The 20,409-nt window shown below is 49.5% G+C and overlaps 1 protein-coding gene across 1 annotated transcript; it reads left to right on the forward strand.

Moving 5' to 3' along the window:
- Positions 1 to 9,309: 9,309 nt before the first annotated feature.
- Positions 9,310 to 17,040, forward strand: SEBOX (SEBOX homeobox). Its single transcript, XM_086958549.1, has 3 exons — positions 9,310 to 9,394; positions 11,667 to 11,863; positions 16,405 to 17,040. Exons 1-3 carry the CDS (start codon positions 9,310 to 9,312, stop codon positions 17,038 to 17,040), a joined length of 918 nt encoding a protein of 305 aa, XP_086814675.1.
- Positions 17,041 to 20,409: the final 3,369 nt, after the last annotated feature.

The raw sequence follows: 20,409 nt of genomic DNA on the forward strand, positions 1-20,409 counted from the left end.
GCCGGCCCAACGAGGAGCACCGCCCGATGATGAAGCATGACACCCTTTGGGGTGTGTGAGGGCAACAGGAGGCAAGACTTGTTCTTTCCCCCTTATTCATATGTCCGTTCACCTAGGACCTCCCCCCTCTTTCTTTAGTTTCTCTTTCTTTTGAAAGCGCTAGGGTGTTGTGTTGCACCCTGCCCTTGGAACAGTGTCTCATTTTGGTTTTGATGTTATAACTTGGAGCATAGACACTGGACCTTTAACTGGCTCCTAGGTCCCCCCCTTCTTTTTTGATAGGATAAGTTCCTAGTGAGACATTACAAATGGTTTGGGAGGAAAAATATGTGTCAAACCTTTGAGGAAGCGCATAAAAACTGGTGTTTTAAACGAGGATGGTTGGTCTAGAAAACATAGGAAGGCTGAAAGTGCTGACAAAAGAACTTTCACTGTGCCCACTTCACTGACTTGCTGGGCTAAGGAAAGAACAAATAAATCTTAATTGAAAAGTTTGGCTTGTGCATAGCGGTGGGCGTACCTTTTCCGCAATGTATGACGTTACTTAGCATGCTATTACTTAGCATGCCTTTTCTACGAAGTTTTTACTTCGCAAATGTCTTTACTTAGCAGTTTTTTATTACGCATGCCAATTCTTCGCAAAATCATTAAAAACCATTAAATTGCCACTACTTAGCAGTACATTACTTCGCAGGATTTTACTACGCATGAAGATTCTTTTTTCATTTTTTTCCCTACACACCAACACTACCCTCCACGCCACCTACACTTCCCAAAACCCTAAAACACTATCCTACACTACACATACACTACAACACTACCCTAAATCCTAAAACACTACTCCCTACACTACACATACACTACAACACTATCCTAAACCCTAAAACACTACCCCCTACACTACACATACACTACAACACTACCCTAAACCCTAAAACACTACCCCCTACACTACACATACACTACAACACTACCCTAAACCCTAAAACACTACCCCCTACACTACACCTACACTACAACACTACCCTAAACCCTAAAACCCTACCCTACACTACACATACACTACAACACTACACTAAACCCTAAAACACTACATGTATACTACAACACTACCCTAAACCCTAATACACTACACATACACTACAACACTACCCTAAATCCTAAATTACCTCCTCGTTAGTCTTCCTCGCCCCCTGAGTTACAAAGTGAGCTTTAGCTCCACAACAGAACCCTCCAAAGCAAAAAGAACCCACCTCCCAACCCCTCCCAACATGGCCGACCAGTCCCACCTGACCTCTATAAGAGGCGGGCCGGCCCAACCAATCAGCCTGTTTTTTTTGTTCTGCACGATTCTCTCCAGAGCACTGTTCAGGTAAGATGGGCCGGCGTGAGCTGGCCCTTGGGGTGTAGGGTGGAGGACCTGCTCTAGCGGTCTCGAGTGCCTTATGCCTAAAAATCCCCCCCCCCTCTTCCTTCCCCCGGTCCTGTGGGGCCGGTTAGGTACTGCTATAGCATGCCAGTGGTTTACAGGGGGGGGGGGGCGGCAGGGGATATGGGGTGTTTGGACATCCCGGTGTATCCCCAGGTCGTTACTGATGGGCCCTGGCCACTCTGTGGGCTTTTGGGTCCAGCGCAGCAGACACCCTTCGGGTGAATTACTCCTGGGCTCGAGCTGCTGCCCTGTTACAGGCGGCCTGCAGTTTTCTTGCTCAGTATATCTGCTGCGGTGCGTTTTGGAGTTCTATGCTAATTGACGGTTGGGCTGGCTTATCAGGTCAGTTCCGCCTCGCTCTGCTGTGTTTTATGCAGATGGCGCTCTGCCTTCTTTCCACGAGATGGAGGGTAGTGCTGGGACAGCTCAGTCAGCGAAAGAATATGTATTTTAAGTGCATGCTCTTTTCCGCTACGTACGCTGGCGGCAGGCGCTGGGCTTTCCCTGCATGGCTCTGTGTTAGCGCACGAAGGACACAGCGTGTGGGAGCTGGGAGTCGCTGGATCTCCGCACATACCCTGCCTGTGATTCGATCCCGGGTACAATGTGGGGCCCCCTGGAGTCTCACCTCAGCGGGGGCTCCGCGGTCCGGGACCAGAGGCTCTCCTCGGGATCTCTGGCGCTGGGCGCTGCCGCCTCCCTCCGTGTTAGTTGGGCCCCTACGGGCCGCGGCGGTTGGCCGTGCGGGTGTTTGCTCCGGCCGCTCTCCGCCCCTCGGGGGCGGGGTTTGATTGCCTCCAGGTGCGTCCGAATCCTGGTGTGGCGCAGCAAGCTGGTTGGCGGATTCCGGTGCAGTGAGCAACGGTTCTAGTCCCAGCACTGGCGGCAGCTCTGCCGAGCACCCTGTGGCTCTGGGCAATAGCTTGCTAAATGACACGGCATTTTCCGACTGGTTTGGACGCTGCTTGCTGAGGCGGCTCGATCCTCGATGAGGGCGTTTTCCTCACCAAGGAGCTATAGCTCAAAGGTAAGGCTTGTGCCTCTGGTGGGGACAACCCCCACAGGCCAGGGTTCGAATCCTGCCGTGGCTGTAGATGTGTCCCGAGGTGGGATGTTTTCAAAACAGTGTAATTTTTAATATAGCGGGTCAGTACCGTTTCGCACCTGGCTGACTTGACTCTGCAAAGTGCTCATTTTCCTCCCTTTGGTACGAAGGGCAGTTATTGATGACACCATGAATTTAGTCGTGTGTTAATAATCCCTACTGTACTTTGCCAAAATCGCCGCATTTTAAGTGGTGTCCGGCCCCGTGTGGGCGGACTGTAGCGTGCAACACAGAGGTAATGTTCGTGTTGTTGATATTCAATTCCGATGTTTCTGTCCTCGGTCTGGCACGAGCTGTATTCACTTATATCTTGGCTTCGCTGTGCACAATCGATTGCGTGCGGTACTTGTACGGCAGTTCTTACACTGAACTATGCCGTGGTTGTGTAGTGGAGAAGTGTGGCTCAATGGCTAGGGCGGCAGACCCCGAGACCTTGATCTTGCCCGGGACCGGTGTTCTAGTCCCCGCCTCGGCGGGCCTTGGGCTCACATTTTCTCCGGACCTGTTGATTCTCGGCACGATGCCTATCCCATTGAGGGAGTCACACCTTGCAACTCCTCGACATGGATGCCTGGCATCCGCTTTCGGACCTATGGCGCCCTGGCTCACCCTGGGCCGTCTGGTTGCTCTGTAATCGGGTGTGTTTCGAGGGCTGGGTGGCTGTGCCTTCTGGTCTCCTTGGAGGCGGGGGATTCCTTCTGCGCCATCGGCGGGGTCTCCTTGTTTGGCGTCACTAGCCCTTCTGACCGGACGCGGCGGGGCCCTGAACCCCTCCTCGCCTCATCTACCTCTCGCCCAGGGGGTCGTGGGCGTCCCCGGTGCTGGTGTATCGGTGCCTATTCCGCTCCTGGCGTCGCGTCCTGCGGTTCTGGGCTATGGCTTGTTTTTCTTTTTTCCGCATCGGCCCCCTCCAGGCGTCTGTGGCCTGACCTCCACCTTGGAGGTGTCCGGGGTAGGACGCCTCGGGGAATTGCCCAGGTGGGTGTCCACATCGGCGTTCTTGCGAGCGCCTTGGGCCCTTGCGGATGTGTTGTGTGCTGTGGCGTGTTACGCTTCGGTGCAGTTCGAGAGGGCTCCTGCGCGGGGAGGTCGCGCAAGTGCGTGGTTCGTTCCGCGTGGAGCGTGACTTTCCCTCTGCCAACGGCAGTGGTGTGTCCCGGGGTGTCTCGGGGTAGGGTCTCTGCGCAGGTCGCCTGACTCCCTTCCTCTGCCGGCGTCCGTTGTGAGGGGCGTTGGGGGGGGGCTTTGCCGCCTTTCCCACTCGGTTGGCCGCAAGGCTGGCTCGGACGTCGGGTCTGACTGCGTCCTTGTCGGCGGTGTGGGCGAATGTCCCGCTCGGGCCGGTCTTTTCATTTGGGGCCCGCTCCCCCGGGAGCGGCCTTCCTTCGGACTCCCCGTCCGCCTGTGGGTGTGGTCGTCCCGCCCTGCCTGGGGTGGGGCCCTTCGGCCTTTCCACCCGAAGTCAGTCTTCCCGGGGTGCTTTCGGGCTTTCGGGCCCGAGTGACGGCTCTTCCCGACCCGTCCGGGGACGTGATCTTCCCCCGTGGGTGTGGCTTCACGGCTGGCGGTGTCTCTCACCCGTCGGCTCCCTGGCCTAGGTACGGTGGTCCCTTCGGTCCTCGTATCGGGCTTGTCCTCCTTCGGGGGGGCGTGTGCCTGGCCCCGGTACTTACCTCTGGTTCATTCAGGGGGGGGGGGCCGGAGGTCACGCTACTCCTCGTGCTTCGGAGTTTGCTGTGTGTCCTCCTGGCCTGCCGTCGTTTTTTTCTGTGCGCGTTTCGGCCGCACATTGTCTATGATTGGGGGGCTTTGGGTCCCCAGGTCTTGGTCGGGTCGAGCGTCCTGGTGCTGTGGGCGTTCCCCCGGGGACCGGCTTGGTGAAGACGGTTCGACGGTGTCGGATCTAATCCTTCGCTGCCTAGGTGCCTCTGTCCTCGGAAGGGGACTCGGCCCTCCTGCCCGGGTTCTACTCCTCCTTCCGGGTCCGGGGGGTTGCCCGGCCTGTTGCCTGGCCTTTTCGGTCTGTGGTACGCGTTCCCCCGTGCCCTCTAATATCGCGGCTGGACCCGCTTGGGCAGGGCCAGGGTGCTCCTGGGTGCTCGCCTCGGCAGCGCATGGTCTTTGTTTGGAACGTGGCAGTGTAGAGGTGCCTGGCACCCGCGCATGGTTGCCACGCAAGTCGTGGTGCGTTCCTGTTTTTGGGTTCCCGGCGGGGTCCGCCGCCCCGGGTACCCTCTCCTGTGGCGAGCTGACGGTTCGAGCCTCCTGGCCGATCCCGGATCTTCCCATACCATGGTTGGATCCCCCGCTCTCGGCATCGGTGTTGTGCCGGCTCTTGTCGGCTGGCCTGCCTCCTTCGGCAGGCCCGGTTCTTGTGCGGATGCTCGGGGTTGTGGCTTGCTACGGGGTTCCCGCAGGTCTTCCACGTGCTCTGCCTGTGCCCGGCGCTGGGCGCCCTTCTCGCGTTGGCGCGGTCGGCTTGGTGCTGTCCCCGCCTCCGTGGTCCCCTTGCGGGTCTTGGTTTTCCGGTCTGAGGGGGTTCCTGGAACGTGGCCACTTCTTTCCTGTGGGACCGGTGGACGGCCTTGCGGGCCTTCCACAGTCCGGTGTTCGTCGGCCTGGTTTCCTTGATGGCTCGCTTGGCTCCGATGTTCTTCCTCCTTCGCCCACGAGCGCTCCGCCGGTCTCCCCCTTGGGTGCTCGCTTCGGCGGCACTTATACTAATATTGGGAACTAAGGAGCTATAGCTCGAAGGTATGTCTTGTACCTTAGGTGCGGACGGCCCTCACAGGCCAGGGTTCGAATCCTGCCAATAAGAATTGCAGGGCACCTGCGCGGAGGTGTCTCGCATGTTCGTGAGGCGTTCCACGGGTGTTTTCTCTCCCGTTCTACGAGCTCTTCGGGGTCCGCCCCTTTGGGCCCCGGCCCTCGGTGGCTTTGCGGTTCCTCGCCTTTCAGGGGGTTTCCCTGGTGGCGATGGTGTCTGCTGGGCGGATGGGCGTGCGGGGGTCGTTCCTCCGCTCCCCGCCCTTCTTGCGGGTTTTGCCGGACGGGGTTGCTCCTCCGGCATGTCCCCCGTGTCCTCCCCGGGGTCCCTTCCCTGGGGCCTCGGACTCAGGTGGTATCTTTACCGCTTTTTCCGGCCATCGTGGTTCCTCCCTGGTCTGGGCTGGTTGTTCGGCGTGCTGTTTTGGCTTCTCTTAGCCGCACGTTTTTTCCTTTCCCGGTGGGATGACCTGTGTTATGCCTTTTGGGCCCGGTTCGTTCGGGCCGCTAGCCCTCGTTCCTCCTTGGTTCGCGGGCTTACACAGGCTGGCATCCTTCCCTACGCTTCGCTGGGTTCGGTGGATCCGGCGGGGGCCCAGGGTCGGTCCGCGAGGTGTGGCTCTGTTCCCTGGGCCCCCTTAGTGGGTGTCTCCTCTGTGGAGTTTTGTCTGACTTCGGCGTGGTCATCACCCGCCTGGTAGGTGGGTCTCTAGCAGTCCCGGGGGGACTTCGCTGGGGCCGTTCTGAGTGCTGGAGCTGCGACTCCTGGTTGGCCTCCTTTTCCTGGAGGTCTTGATTTCAGGTTCCCTGTGGTCCCTGTTTTCTTTTCAGTTGTTTTACATCAACCTTGGGTTGGTTTCTCTGCATCACCGTGTGGTGTTGTTGTTCTGGTGGTCAATGAAGCCTTGTTGGCTTGGGTATTGGCTCACTTTGTAACTCAGGGGGCGAGGAAGACTAACGAGGAGGTAATGCCCCGGTTACTTACCGGTAATCTTCATTACTCCGAGTATAGTCTTCCTCGCCACATGAGTTCCCTCCCCCCCTCCCTGTCTGGCTATCGGCTTCATTGTTTGCTTGGTAGATCAGGCTGATTGGTTGGGCCGGCCCGCCTCTTATAGAGGTCAGGTGGGACTGGTCGGCCATGTTGGGAGGGGTTGGGAGGTGGGTTCTTTTTGCTTTGGAGGGTTCTGTTGTGGAGCTAAAGCTCACTTTGTAACTCATGTGGCGAGGAAGACTATACTCGGAGTAATGAAGATTACCGGTAAGTAACCGGGGCAACACTACCCCCTACTCTACGCATACACTACAACACTACCCTAATCCCTAAAACACTAATCCCTACACTACACATACACTACAACACTACCCTAAACCCTAAAACCCTACCCTACACTACACATACACTACAACACTACCCTAAACCCTAAAACACTACCCCCTACACTACACATACACTACAACACTACCCTAAACCCTAAAACACTACCCCCTACACTACACATACCCTCCAACACTACCCTAAACCCTAAAACACTACACTCTACACTACACATACACTACAACACTACCCTAACTGCACTGCCCTACTTACCTCTCTCTGCCGGTGGCCCCTCTCTTCACCTTCAACCATGGATCCACTCTTCTGTGTAGCAACCGCATATGCGAAGTAAAGGCATGCTAATTAAAAACATGCGTAGTAAAGGACTATGCGAAGTAAAATATGCTAAGTAAAGGAATAGTGAAGTAAAAGATGCTAAGTAATGGTTGTTTCCCTAATTCAGTGTAGTGTAGTCATGTGGAATTACCCAAAAATTCTGCAAGATTACGTGAGAAGAGTAATTCTGCATTAAGCGCTACTTTCTAGCTCAAAAATGCTATTTTACGACCAAAATAGATTTGAGGATGCATTTTTCACTGAGAAATAGCACTAAATTAAACAATACATGAATAGCGAGTGTGAGCAGTCGCTCGCACTTGCTAAATGTCCACTTAGAGTAAGACTTTTTCCCAACTTAAAAGCAGCATTTAGCTAGTTTCTTAATGCAAAATGCTCCCTTGTGTCAAAATATGGACATGAGGCTTCATTTTATGCTAAAATAAATAGGGCTAAATGCAACAGAACAAAAACAGCAGCAGCTCCCAAAATGTTCTCACGCAGTAGGACTTTTTCTCCCCAAATGACTCTTAATTTTGCAAAGTATAACGCAGAATTACCAAAATTACTCTGATTACTCCGTCTTAATTGAAATTCCGCCCAAGCCTACTTGTAAGGAATCAGTGTCTCAGGCACCACACCTGGCAACAAAATTGTACCAGCAAATATGAACAGCACGGCAGGGTGTCTGGCAGTAAGGATAACATCCACTACCTCCAGTCATAAACAAATCTAGGGAGGGAAATATCACAGAGCTGAGGAGTGTGGGGCAAAGGCTGCCAAAGAGGCCATGTAGAGTGAAGGAGAAAGAGAAACTGTGGTAGTGGGGTAGAGAGTGAGGGAGGCAACTAGGGAAGCAGGCGAAATAAAGGTAAGAAAGGAAATAGTATGGGGGAGACAGAAAGATGCATACACGTGGAAATAAGGGACATAAAAGGGAATATTGAATCTAAATAAGGGTGAGAAGAAGAGAATAAAAATAAAAGGAAGGAAAGGTGAAATAGAAAGAAGGGTGAAAGAATGATAAAAAAATTGTGGAAAGAAGGAGTGATATATCGGTGGATCGGTGGAACAGTGAAAGTTCGGATAGATGCAAGGGTGAAAAGATGGGTACATGGAAGGAAGAAAGTTTGGTTGGAAGGATGAAAAGATGAAAAGATCAACGGGTGAAATAGGAATGGATGGATGGGCTGAATGGCGCAATGATGGCTGCATGGGAGACAGAGTAGATTGGATGCAAAATCAAAGGATAGATAGATAGGTGATGGATGGTGGTCAGATAGAAAGTTAAAAGGAAAGATAGGAGGAAGAATGGACGGGTGAATGGATGAACAGAATAACACATGGGCAAAATGATGAATGGGTATGATTGATAGATGAATAAAAAGGTGAATGAATGGAAGGGTGGACGGAAAGGTAATAAAAAGGAGGGGCGGAAGTGAAGGACGATTATAAACCGGTACGTGGACGGATGAAAGGACGGTGGAAATTGGATGGACGAAATGGTGCACTGAACTCTTCTAAGGAGGGTTGTGCTTGCTCGCTTCAAAGTGGGGGTTCTGGCTAGCTACCCTTGCGAGTTTCGAACCTGGGTTTTAGGATCAAGGTTCTGAGTTATTTAGTTATCGTCTGAGCAGTGATCTAGGTTGATTTAAAGTTTTTAAACATTTGAAATGTTGGATCTGTGCAACCGCGCTCTGTCCTGTATCACCGTAAAGCTCAGTGTCCCCTGTGCCAACGCGGTATGAATACGAGAGCCGCCAGCCAGCACGCGGTCTGTGGTGCTTCCTGCTCCCTACACCCTTCAGTGGCAGGAGGTATCTATCTGTCGAGGGTGGGGTGAGCTCTTCCTGTCAGGCTGGGGCGCCCCGCTGACTGTGGATTGGGCTGGACAAGGCGAGCGCTCCAGGTGTCAGACAGACTGAGTCCGGGCGGGGGAGGATCAAAGGCAGCCGCTGAGGTGTGGGGGCAACGGATGGGTCGGTCTCTGTCCTGGATATAAAGTGCAAAGCCGCCCGGGCGGCACCGGGAGCAGCAGCATCACCACGCATAGGGACAGCCTCGCCCGTAATAACCACTCTGGCACCGATGCCAGGGTCCGGGGCCCACAGGACGGGGCCCGCAGCCCTTGCTTATGGTTTTCCGGACTCTATGATCCACAGTTAGAAAATATCGGGCGGTAAAAGCGGAGGACCCCTGGACCGTGAAGCGCTAGGAATCGCTTTTCTACACTAGGAATACCGGGCGCTCGGGGCAGTGTCCTCCTGAATTACCAGACGCAGGGATCGGAATTACCGGGCAGCTCCAGCCCTCGCCTGGGCTTTAAGGACAGCGCGAGCCCCATCTGCAGACATGGCCCATCTTGGCACGGCTCTCTTCAGCCAGGGGGAGTTTGCGCCCTGCCACCAGCACCTCAAGAGGGAGCAGCACACTGCAGGTAAGACCGATGAGACCTCCCTTCCCCGGGACCGCTCACCCGAAAGAAGCATCCTCGCCCCATCTCCGGGGACAAGACCCCACCCCTGAATGACCTTTCACCCTGACCCCGAACTATCTTCACCAAACTGTCCCAGACCAAACATTAACCCTGCGCCAACTCTTCACTCCGCCACACCCCATTCCCTAATGCAGAACATCGACAGATCCAACTTTTTACTCGCCTAGCACCACAGCCTGTGCCCCAAATCTTCTCTTAGAACCAACCCCCAGACCTGTGGTCTACCCCTCGTTCCATTACACTTTCTTTCTCAAGTGCCACTTCATCCTCGTGCTACCACCTCCCCCAACTCTTTGTCCTAATGAGCCAACACCCCTGTACCCCAACTGCATCTCCCTGCTCCAATCTCCCCCCTTTTCCAATATGTTAATCACCCAGCCCCCCTCTGGTCGGCACTTTCTACCCCATAGTCTTAGTCCCACGACGTTTCCCCTGCACCCCGTGGGCTCCCCAACGTTTCCCTGCTTTTTATCCCGTTCGGTGCACACAGTCGTTATAGCTAGCAGCGCGCAGGTATGTGTTGCAGTGGGGTGCCCCCTTCATCCTGAGTGTACCCCTGCCTAGTGCCTACCCTCCTGCGGGCACCTCAGGGCGATCACTACCCGACTGGGCAGTAGGTGAATGCGTGACCGGGGTGCGGGGCTGTCAGAAGATACTTTAAGATACTGAATTTTCAGCCCATGAATGGGGATGCAAAGCGCTTAGGAGAAAAAAGCGGGGCGCTGGTCTGACACCGAATCAGGGCGGGTGCGGCCCCGGACTTGAGAAGCCCTCATGAGAAGGGTGGTCCGCGGTCCTTTAGGGAGAAGCAGGGCTCGAGTCGGGGTACCACGCGGGTGGACGGCGTCCCCCCACTTATTTTACCGGGTGGACGCCGTCCACCCTGCCAAACAGCTGGACTTCACTCTTTGCCCTTTCTGGGACGAGGTCGGAGCTCACTGGACACTGCACATGCGCTGGCATTGCATCTAAGGAGTGAGCGAGGGGAGGCAATGAGCCTGATGGTGCAAGCCACCTTTCGTGACGTCACTTCCTGGCGTGACGTCACTTCCAGTGACAGCATCCCCCCACTTCTTTTTTTAGGACCAGTGCCCTGGGGAGAAGGACCGTCAGGAGAGAAGAGGGTGCGGGAATGCATGGGTGAAATATGTGAGGGTATGTCTCCTGTCCCGGGACTATATATGAGACAGCATACACCCACATTATATGAGACAGCTTGGCTGCTGCTACTGGGCAGTGTAGGAGACAGAGTGCCTCTTGTTCGTGTACAGTGTTCCACGAGGTCACACTGTTGCCAGGCCCAGCCTGCTTCCTCAACAAGCCTCTTTAAATCCGCAGTCTTCTGGGGTTCTTCACCGTGGTCCATTATTCTGCCTCTGTGTGGCTCCATCTACCATTCAAAGGGTGCGCGGTGTCCATCGCTGTTTAGCTGTGTACTTTTCCCTGTGGTAAGGTTTCTAGATGACTCCAATGCACCAGCGACCAAGTGCCCCACTCCTGGTATTTACTTTAACAACCTAGTGGATTCTTCTAGGTTGCGGTCATCTCAGAGTCTTGCCTGTCATCTCATAGACGCGGGGTTCTCCTCGAAGGGAGTTGGATTCATAGTTTGAAACCCCTGAAGCCGGTGACGCACTGCCCCCTTGCCCCTCAACTCCCATGCTTGCTTTGATGTTGTATTCAGGCCTTGGCCGCTGGGGCAGGCGCGCGCCACTTTCCCGTCACGGCGAATACGCCTGGTACGCAGCTGCTGTGACCCACGGTACTAGCTGCCAAAGGGGTGGTGGGGACTGGAGCCGTCAGCTCCTGGAAACGTCCACCAGGTAGGTAGCGGCAAGATACAAAGCACCCCAGGGGGCTACTGGTAAACTTTGAAGTGCTTTTTGACATGAGCCCCAAATCATTTGAAGTTGCCTGACTTTCTGAACGTAATTTACCAAAATGTTTGCACACGCGGACACTAATTTATACACACGCAAATGTTGTCAGTTAACACACAAATGAGGTTAGCAGTGTGCTTGCTGTTGCACGAGTGGAAAGTAACACCAGAGTACATAAGAACACCAGCATAGGGGCTGGCGCTCACTAGCTGCAGGCAGCATGGCTGGCAGGTGTGAGAGCTCGCGCGATAGTAGTATGCATCAGACGTCCGGCTCTCACGTCACACACCCACGCGGCCTCGTGGTAACAGGAGTCTCTTTTCACCTCTCAGGTGTGCGGCGAGCTGGAAAGGACCCAGAGAACGAGGTGACTGCATCCCTTCCGGGGCAGAGGAAACGGAAGCGAACCACCTTCACCAGGGGGCAGCTGGCAGAGCTGGAGAGGGTCTTCACAATGGTGCCCTACCCTGACATCAGCACCCGGGAGGAGCTTGCAGCTGTCACAAAGCTCCCTGAGGCTAAAATCCAGGTATGCTCGAGACCCCTGCGGTAGCTGTACTCATTTCCATAAGGCACTTGTGTGGTAAAAACTTGCACAGTAAAGGAATTGCGTGGTAAAAGGATGTGTGGTAAAGGCGTTGTGCCTGCTTGGTAAAACATGTTTCTCTATTTCCCTAGTACTCTGCACGGCTCGAAGGGCTCCTCCAAGTGTGGGGAGGGAAAGGGGCGAGTCAGAGAGGGACCAGTAGAGGGGTAGTGGAACAAGGTAGTGAGAATGATGGAGGAGGCCTGTGAGTGGAATGCACCTCTCATCAGCACCACCGGACAGTGCAGTAGTGCATTGCGAGTAGCTGGTCTTATGCCTCTATCTAGGGGTAGTGATTGAGGAGGCAGGATGGGCGTTAGGGAGGAGGCCAGAGGACACAGGTGAGAGAAGATACAGAAGCCAGGACAAGGAGTAACAGCGAGAGCAGCAAGGCCATGACATAGTTAGAAACAGCAGTAGACTGCTGGAGAGACACCAGAGCAGAACATAGAGCCCCTGGTAGCCCGGAGACTCCCTAACCCATCTCCACACTGTTTATAGCCGGACCTCTCATACAACCTCTGTCCAACAGGCACATTTACAAGTGTGCCCACAATTGAAAAACAACAGTGTGCTTCAACAGAAACAATTGAACCTACAATCCCCAAGCCGTCAAAAGATTTTTATCCAACCAACCACTCATCTGTTAATTTATCCATTAATCAATCCACAATTCCCCATTGTGCACACACTTCACTCCCCTTTACATCTTCACATTCCAAGTGTCACCACAAGCAAAAACCTGGTTGTTTGAATGGTCAGGTGCCTATGACTGCACATATGAATACCTGCATCTACTTCCACTTTCCACTAAATACTTAGACTCCTGTGCACAGGACTAGTGGCGGCTGGTGATATTTGAAAGTGGTGCGGTGTAAAATGTGTGGTGGAGTGCACTGCAACGAGCGAGCCCGAGCAACCTTAGGTGGGTTTGGAGGAGTTCTTCCCCGAGAACATTTTGAAAAAAGAGTGGGCAAATGGTGCATTTTCAAGCAGATTTGAGAAAGTAAGAAGATTAATAAAGCAATTGTGAAAGTGCAGTTATTACATTAATAAAGAGATGCTAAATAATAACACAAGTAGCGGCGTATTCAGTATAACCACAGATATTCATAACATGCTTTGAGATAACAATGCTCAGTACATCACAGATTGTTTTCATTTATTGATATAACTTTAGAAATTACATTTACTAAGCAAATACACACTATTGTGATTTGTTGGACTGGACACAGCGAGACAGCAAGGAATAGACATTTAAAAGGTAGTAGGTCCCCCTACAAGGCACTGCACATGTCATTCAGAGAAACAATAAGATAAACATTAAACAGATTGAAGTCAGGCATACACTAGTGATTTAAGTGTCTCTAACATACATACAGCAGATGGGAAACAACTGAGCAGGTCGCAAACTAGCAGCAATCAAGAAATGTTAGGAGGAACATATTGTTCACTTTTTGTAGACAAAATCAGCACAAGTGTCTTTAATAGCTGCAAACTTCTCAATGACTTGAACATTAAAGTCAGGGATTCTTTTGACAAGGTCTCTCTTTATGGAGAGCATTGCTAAAGCATTCAGTCTTCCTCAATCATGGTGTTCCTCAGGAATGTCTTGATTCTGTTTAAAGTGGAAAAATATTGTTCAGACTCTGCTGTTGTCATAGGAGTGGTAATGAGAACTACAGCCCCAGAGTTTCACCAATATAGAATTCAAACCGCGCCAACCTCAATACTGCCTGTAACTCTGAGAAAAATCCATGGTCAAAATACAAACAAAATTCAACATTTTAAAGGGAGACTGTGAATTTTAAATACTCAGCAGTCAGAGTAATCCTAAATACACTATTACTTTCAGAAAAGCAAAGTGACTTTCAAAGCTATCTCCCTGGTAAAGAACACAGTCTACAGAAGCAGGTGTACAGAATAACATAACAGACTGCAGAGGTATGTCAGCAACCAATCACTCCAGCCTGCCAACGCCACCTACTAATAATCCTTGTACATTTGCTCTACTGAGACAGATCTAAGAATGACAACTCTACTTAGTCAACTTTCAATGACTACAACTTCAGCTGTGATTCTTCCTGCTCCAGCAAGCCAACAAAACCAACAGGCTCTTCTTTTCAGTTAGCTCACCTCTAGCCTAGGCAGTTCAAACACCACCTCTCCTTCCAACTCAAACACTAGCTGAGCATTTCCAGTCTTCCATTTCTAACTCTGTTGAAATCTCATTAACTACCAACATGGACCCAGTACTAATGTTCTAACAGTACTGCATTCTCCCTGCTCCAACCCCCAAACAACTCTAACATTCACCTCAGTTTTTCCAGCCCTATCCTAACAATTCCAACCATGACCGGTGCTACACCAACTATTACTGTGTCCCAATTCCATCAATCACCTCTTCTTCGGTATTTAAGGCCTGCCAACAATCCTGATGGCTACCATCTCTCACCTGTTAACTATACTAAGTTCCATTTTTATTCCATCCCTACCATTACCAACCATTAACTACTAACAAACAACAACTTCCACTTGACCTATTCTAACCTTCCCAACCATGACCTGCCTACAATCCCAACCACCATCTCCATTCCCCCAACTATGGCTCCTAATATTTTTTTCACATCCACTCAGGCAGCTCCAAACTTCTAACAACCCCAACCTGTATTTCCATGCAGCCAACTACGAGCTTCTAATATTTCCAGCCTTCAGATTGCCTGCTCTTTTTTAAAATTCCTACAGCTCTTTCCCTTTGCTACACCAACACCCTACTTTTAACAATTGCACCAGCCACATCTTTTTGGAAAATATGATTTAATAACAATAACCTCAACACCTGTGTTCCACCACCTAAGATCTACTAATCTTCCCTGCAGACACCTCTCCACCAATTCTGATCTACTAACAATCCAAACAGCCAGCGAACTTTGTAACATAGTAAAAAAAAATCTCTTCTCGTGCAATGTCAAACAAATCAAATCACAATCACCAATTAACCAACTCTGAATATTACTGTAATTTTCTTTGGCATCATTACAGAAAATTTCAGGAAAAATACACACAATTACTCATAATTATGCAAAATGCAAAACTGTCATTTAGTGCTATACTTTAGCGCAAAACACACCCGTTGGTCAATTTTTGACAAAAAGGCACATTTCGTGCTTAAACAGTAGTTAAAAAAGGACAACTACCTGAACAACAGCCTCTCCCTATCTGGTTGTTCACATTGTTTCTGTGCTCCTGCAATATAATTTTGCAATAAACGGTTGCGTAATTACACAACATGGTGGTACGATGGAATTTTGAGTAATATGAAATACACATTATGTGAATTACACTGGCATCCTTTAAATTTCGCCTAAGCCTCTATTGACACTATTTGTGGTCAACTACCCCAGAAAAGGAAGCACATTCTTATTTTCCCTTGGGGTTCAATCTGGAACTGATGCTGAGAATCCTTTCAAAAGAGCAAGAGCATGCCCACATTGCAAAAGCCACTATGATTACTCTTTCCAAGGCAGCAAGTCAAGGCATAGATGTTCAGCAGTCTGAGGTCCATTTGCTTGGAAGTGGGATATCCAACTCTACTCAGTCATGTATGCAAAAAACTATCCAATCATCCACATAGTTGCCCATCACCCACTGAATAAAACCATTTGTCCATCAACAGGTCTGTTTATTAGCTGCTTCTTCCATCTCTCCATTGGTTCATTGGCCCATCTGTATATGTTTCGACTGGTCGTAAACTATGGCTGTGAGATTCATGTTAATGGTTGAATGTGTTTTGTTTGCAATGTGGGAGGGAGACTGGTAAGGATTCAATGCTGCTGTTAGGGTGTTTGCACCACCTTACAGGTCCTGATGTTAGTGTGAATAAGTAATGCAGCGAGAGGAGAGGGTTGTATTTTGGTGAACTCAGTTGGATAAGAAGAAGGAAGTAGAAAAACTCCTTTCGATGGAACAGGTTTCGATCTTGCTAAACTTCAGTTCCAGAGGTAAAATTCAAGACAGGAACAGGGTTCAAGTCATAATATAGTTCCACCAGCCTACTCCGCTGTGCTGCCATATCTGCCTGCTTTGCCTATCATGGGACTTCTCATTCACACAATCTCTGCACTGTGCAATATATACTATTGCTCTATAGTTGCCCTACTGCCCAGTCACTCCTGCTGGAATGAAGCAGACAGTGTAGTAGATAGTCACATTTTTCCTTTTCCACTAGGAATAAATCCACTCCCGAACAGAACTATGGTCTTTTTATTTTCAGTTTCCTATAGTGAATGTTTTCTATTTGTACCATTGCACTGACCCTGCCAGTGTGACAATCTGTCTTGTCCAAGTGTTTTTTATGGCCTGTGGTGAATTCTCCGCAAGTTTTGCCTTCTGCGATACTTCCCCATTCACCTGCTTCCAACATTTTCAACCTGTACCCATGATAGCTTCAGAACCCTTCTAATTCCTTGTATCACTTTTTCCAGGTCTGGTTCCAGAACAGACGTGCACGAAGAATGAAGAGAGGGAAGCTGGACCGGTCCATGTACAAGATATGCTCGTCTGGCCGCACACCTCAGCTGGGCCTCCTCCAGCCCTTCTCTGGTTCTCTTCCAGACCAGAGATACAGTCATAGGGAACCTTTAACCACCATGCAGCACTCAGACCCCAGGACGCAGTATTTAGACCCCAGAATTCAGGAACGCGACACCAGACTGCATCATATGCCTGGGCTGAGCCTACATGGTGCCACCCTCCAGCAGTGCCAATATCAGTCCTTCTCAGACATGCCTCCAGAGCTCTCAGAGCAGCACATATGTGGGGAGAACACTTTACATCCTCAGCAAACCCCATCATCTTTATGCCAGGAAGGAGCCCACTGGCAGAACTTCAGCTCGTTTGATGGTAATGTGGATGGAGCAGAGAAGAGGTTTATATCTGGGTACCAGGATGAGATGTACGGCACAGAGTTCACAGACTTTGACCAGATGGTTTCCACGCAGATGTCTTGTTGGGAGTTGCTCCCTCAGAGCAGGTCTGAGCATGGCCAACAGACATCCCTCAGCTTCATCTCAGATCTCATTTACAATGCCGCCATTGTCACTAACTTTGGGGATTCTTAGGGCAGTGAGGTGTAATACTGCTGAGGGATTATATTTATTTGGGGTAAAGGTGCGCAAGAGAAAAAGTTGCAACAATGATCAACAAATATTACAAAGGTAGTGATGGCAAATAATATCATAGAAGAGGGAGTGTTTCATGAGCCAAACCTACCCAATTTACAAAACCAAGAAAGTGGGAATTTTCTCTCTGGGGTATGAGCAAAGTAGGCAATTAACTGTCTCACGGACACACAAAGGGGACACAGACTGTGCAAGTATGCTTTGTATTTACTGAAAAAGAGAAATGTAGGGTTTTATTTATTTTCAGGATTTGAGGCATGCTGGTAAATGCCACTGGGACAAGACTCTGTATGACATCATGTTAAAGGTTCTGGTGCAAATGCATTATGGTAGACATCAATCAATTATTAGAAAATACAAATAAATGGTCTTGACTTTGGGTGTTGAATTCATTCATTCTTTTCTATTTAGAATTCACATTCTTTCCAGAATCTACATTAAAAGATCAGCCAATGCGTTTTGCCCCTTTCATGTGCTCCCAACTGTTTAGGGGCTTACCAGGGCCCTCCTGTTTGTTGTACAGTAATCTGTCTACTTCTTACAGCTATTAACTGGTCTTTTTTTATACTCTGCATAAGGATGATTTAATCACAAGGAATAGGCCTTCTAGTAAGACGCCTTTTCCTTGGAGCATTATGTTGTCAGGAAGCCATATATATCCTGAAGTAGTTCAATGAAATGGGTCGAAACTCATTGGTTGAGTCTTTTAATGTAAACTCTTAAAGAACTTTTAATTCCATTTAAAAAAGAAGGAATAAAGCCAACACAGACCTTCTATTTGTACTAACTAACAATGGGCTGACTTCTACCAAAGTGCACCCCTGTAAAAATCTATAATACATTTCCAAATATCTTTCTATAGGAGAATTGAAGAACCTCGCAGCTAGGCTCCAGCGCTTATGCACTCGTTTTGCAGCTGATGCATAAGGAAATGAACTTTAGAGCAGATTGATCTTTGCAGCAGATGCAATTTAATAATCAGTTACTGTATCATGTGCTTATGGGTAGAATCCCATAGGAGTACATTCGAAATCTGAAGGAATATACAGCAATACTGTGTATATGCCAAAGGCACTCGACATGGTCATTACTCCCACCGACACACTATCCTGGAAAGACATCAGAGAATAGATATCTTTTTTTTTTTTTACTTTTCTGCACAGATAATTTCATAAATCCACGAAAAAATAAATCGCTGTGGCACGCACAAGCTTATCTTTGTTTATTCATTTGCTCAGGACTGAAAGTATTACTGGCCCCACAACTCCGTAAAGTTGTTTTTATTTCAGTGAATGTGAAATGCAGCGAGCAGCAGCCAGGGGTTGACAGCGTGGGGGCTCTGAGTATCCCAAGCAGCAGTAATACCAACTAATCTGCCAGAAATAAAAACAACGAACGATACTTTAATCCAGGCTCCTGTTTGCAAATGATTGTGAGAGGTCTGGGGGTTTAGCTGCCTCACCTAATCCTACAGCATGTTACATTCCCAGGTTGGAAAAGAGATGGTGTTTTTTTACATGTGCATAGATATTAAAGTGAGTTTTTAGAAGAGGCTTAACAGATATCAGAACATTAATCAATCTGTTAGGTCGGGCATACACGGCCTTCTGTGCAGGCCTGGTAGAAACATGGCTTCCACGCCGCCCTCTCCACTGAGCAGAAAGAACTGGAGGGGGGCGTGACAGCACGTGCCTGCTACCACTCCGTCTTAGAAGCAAAAACTAAAGAGCGACTCTGACTCCATATGCGCAAGCACGTGGCCGCTCCATCTCTATACCTGCAGTAAAAACTGAACGCGCCAGCTCGCACTCTTGATTAACGGGAAATTACTAATCAGGGAATTTCACTCGCATATGTATGTTCTCACTATACACTAGAAGTAAAAAAAAAAAAATCGAAACGGACAATCGTGCGGCACCGGCGTCATGCCTGCTCCCACTCCACAGTAGTGGTAAGCAGTTATTAGCAGGAAATAACTAAACCTTTGAACTGAAATCACACATACCTGGACCCACTCTGCATTAGATGTGCAAAAATATAAACATGACTATTGTACCTGCCTGCATGCGCCTGTTTCCACCCTTGAGTGCCAGTAAACATTAAACAGGAAATGTGACTGCAAATTCCTGCGTCTCCTATGCCAATGAAATTGGAAATCCAACTTCACTTTCCTGCTCCCAGTGGTGTAGCTAGGCTGCAATGGGCTCCAAATGCACACTAAGAAACTGAGGCACTATCCCAGTGGTTAGTCAGTTAAAAAAAACACAAAAAAACCCAGACATTGGGGTGGAATGGGCCCTGCACATCCCTGGACATCAGCGCCACTACATCTTCTGCACTGATGATAGCTATCTTTCTACTCCCCCCGCATCGCTTCACACCTTCGTACTCCTACATCCGTTCTTGAATATCCCCAGATCCACCTTCTCTTCCTTTCCATCCATATCGCTATCTCTCACCCTTTACTTGCAAATCCCTTCTAATATTAATAATACTTAGATTTGTATAGCGAGGGTCTCTAGTAGGGTGACCAACTGGCATAGGTGCAAATTCAGGATGGTGAGTGTAAAAATTCAGGACAAAGGGTCAAAATTCAGGACAAAAGCTCAAAATTCAGGACAAAACTTCGGGGCAAAAGGTACGTTTTACAGATACGTCAGAGGTGGTCGCGCAATAGTATATATGTAAGTAAATAGACAACCATCTAAGTACAAGTCAAAATAGGTTTATATTATGTTGAGACAATCGTGCACTTCACGGTTTTTCAGTATGGCTGCAGCTTGCTGCCTTAGACAATTCAACTTTCGCATTCCGCTCCAGCAGGTACATTAATCACCAGACAATGGTGAACCACACCTGAATATAAGTGAAGCCGCTTTTATTGTTGATTGAAAACTACTGGATATATAAGGAACTTTGCAGTGCCAGCCCCCAGTAACAAAACTGCTCCCCCCCCTTACCAGCCTCCCAGGGAAACACCCGATGCCCGGTCCAGCCAGTCCTGCCTTGCTATCACCCTACAATGCTGCCCCTCATCTTCACTTAGACCGTCTCTCATGTGTATTTAATTTCTCTTATAGTGTTACTCATCCAAATTATGTAGGGAAGGGTGTCGGAGTGCGTTACATCACACACATTATATAGAGACAATGGCTCATATTAACGTGAATGTCAATGTATAAGAAATGCTACTTAAGATAATGGGTGCTACAAGGTGTAATCATTCTTTTACCTATTATTCAGTCTTTCACCATTCATTCTGTCCTTTCATCTATGTGCCCATTTATATCCAAACATATTCAACCATTT

Source organism: Lissotriton vulgaris, chromosome 2_1 (genome assembly GCF_964263255.1).
Source record: "Lissotriton vulgaris chromosome 2_1, aLisVul1.2, whole genome shotgun sequence".
Lineage (NCBI taxonomy): Eukaryota > Metazoa > Chordata > Amphibia > Caudata > Salamandridae > Lissotriton > Lissotriton vulgaris.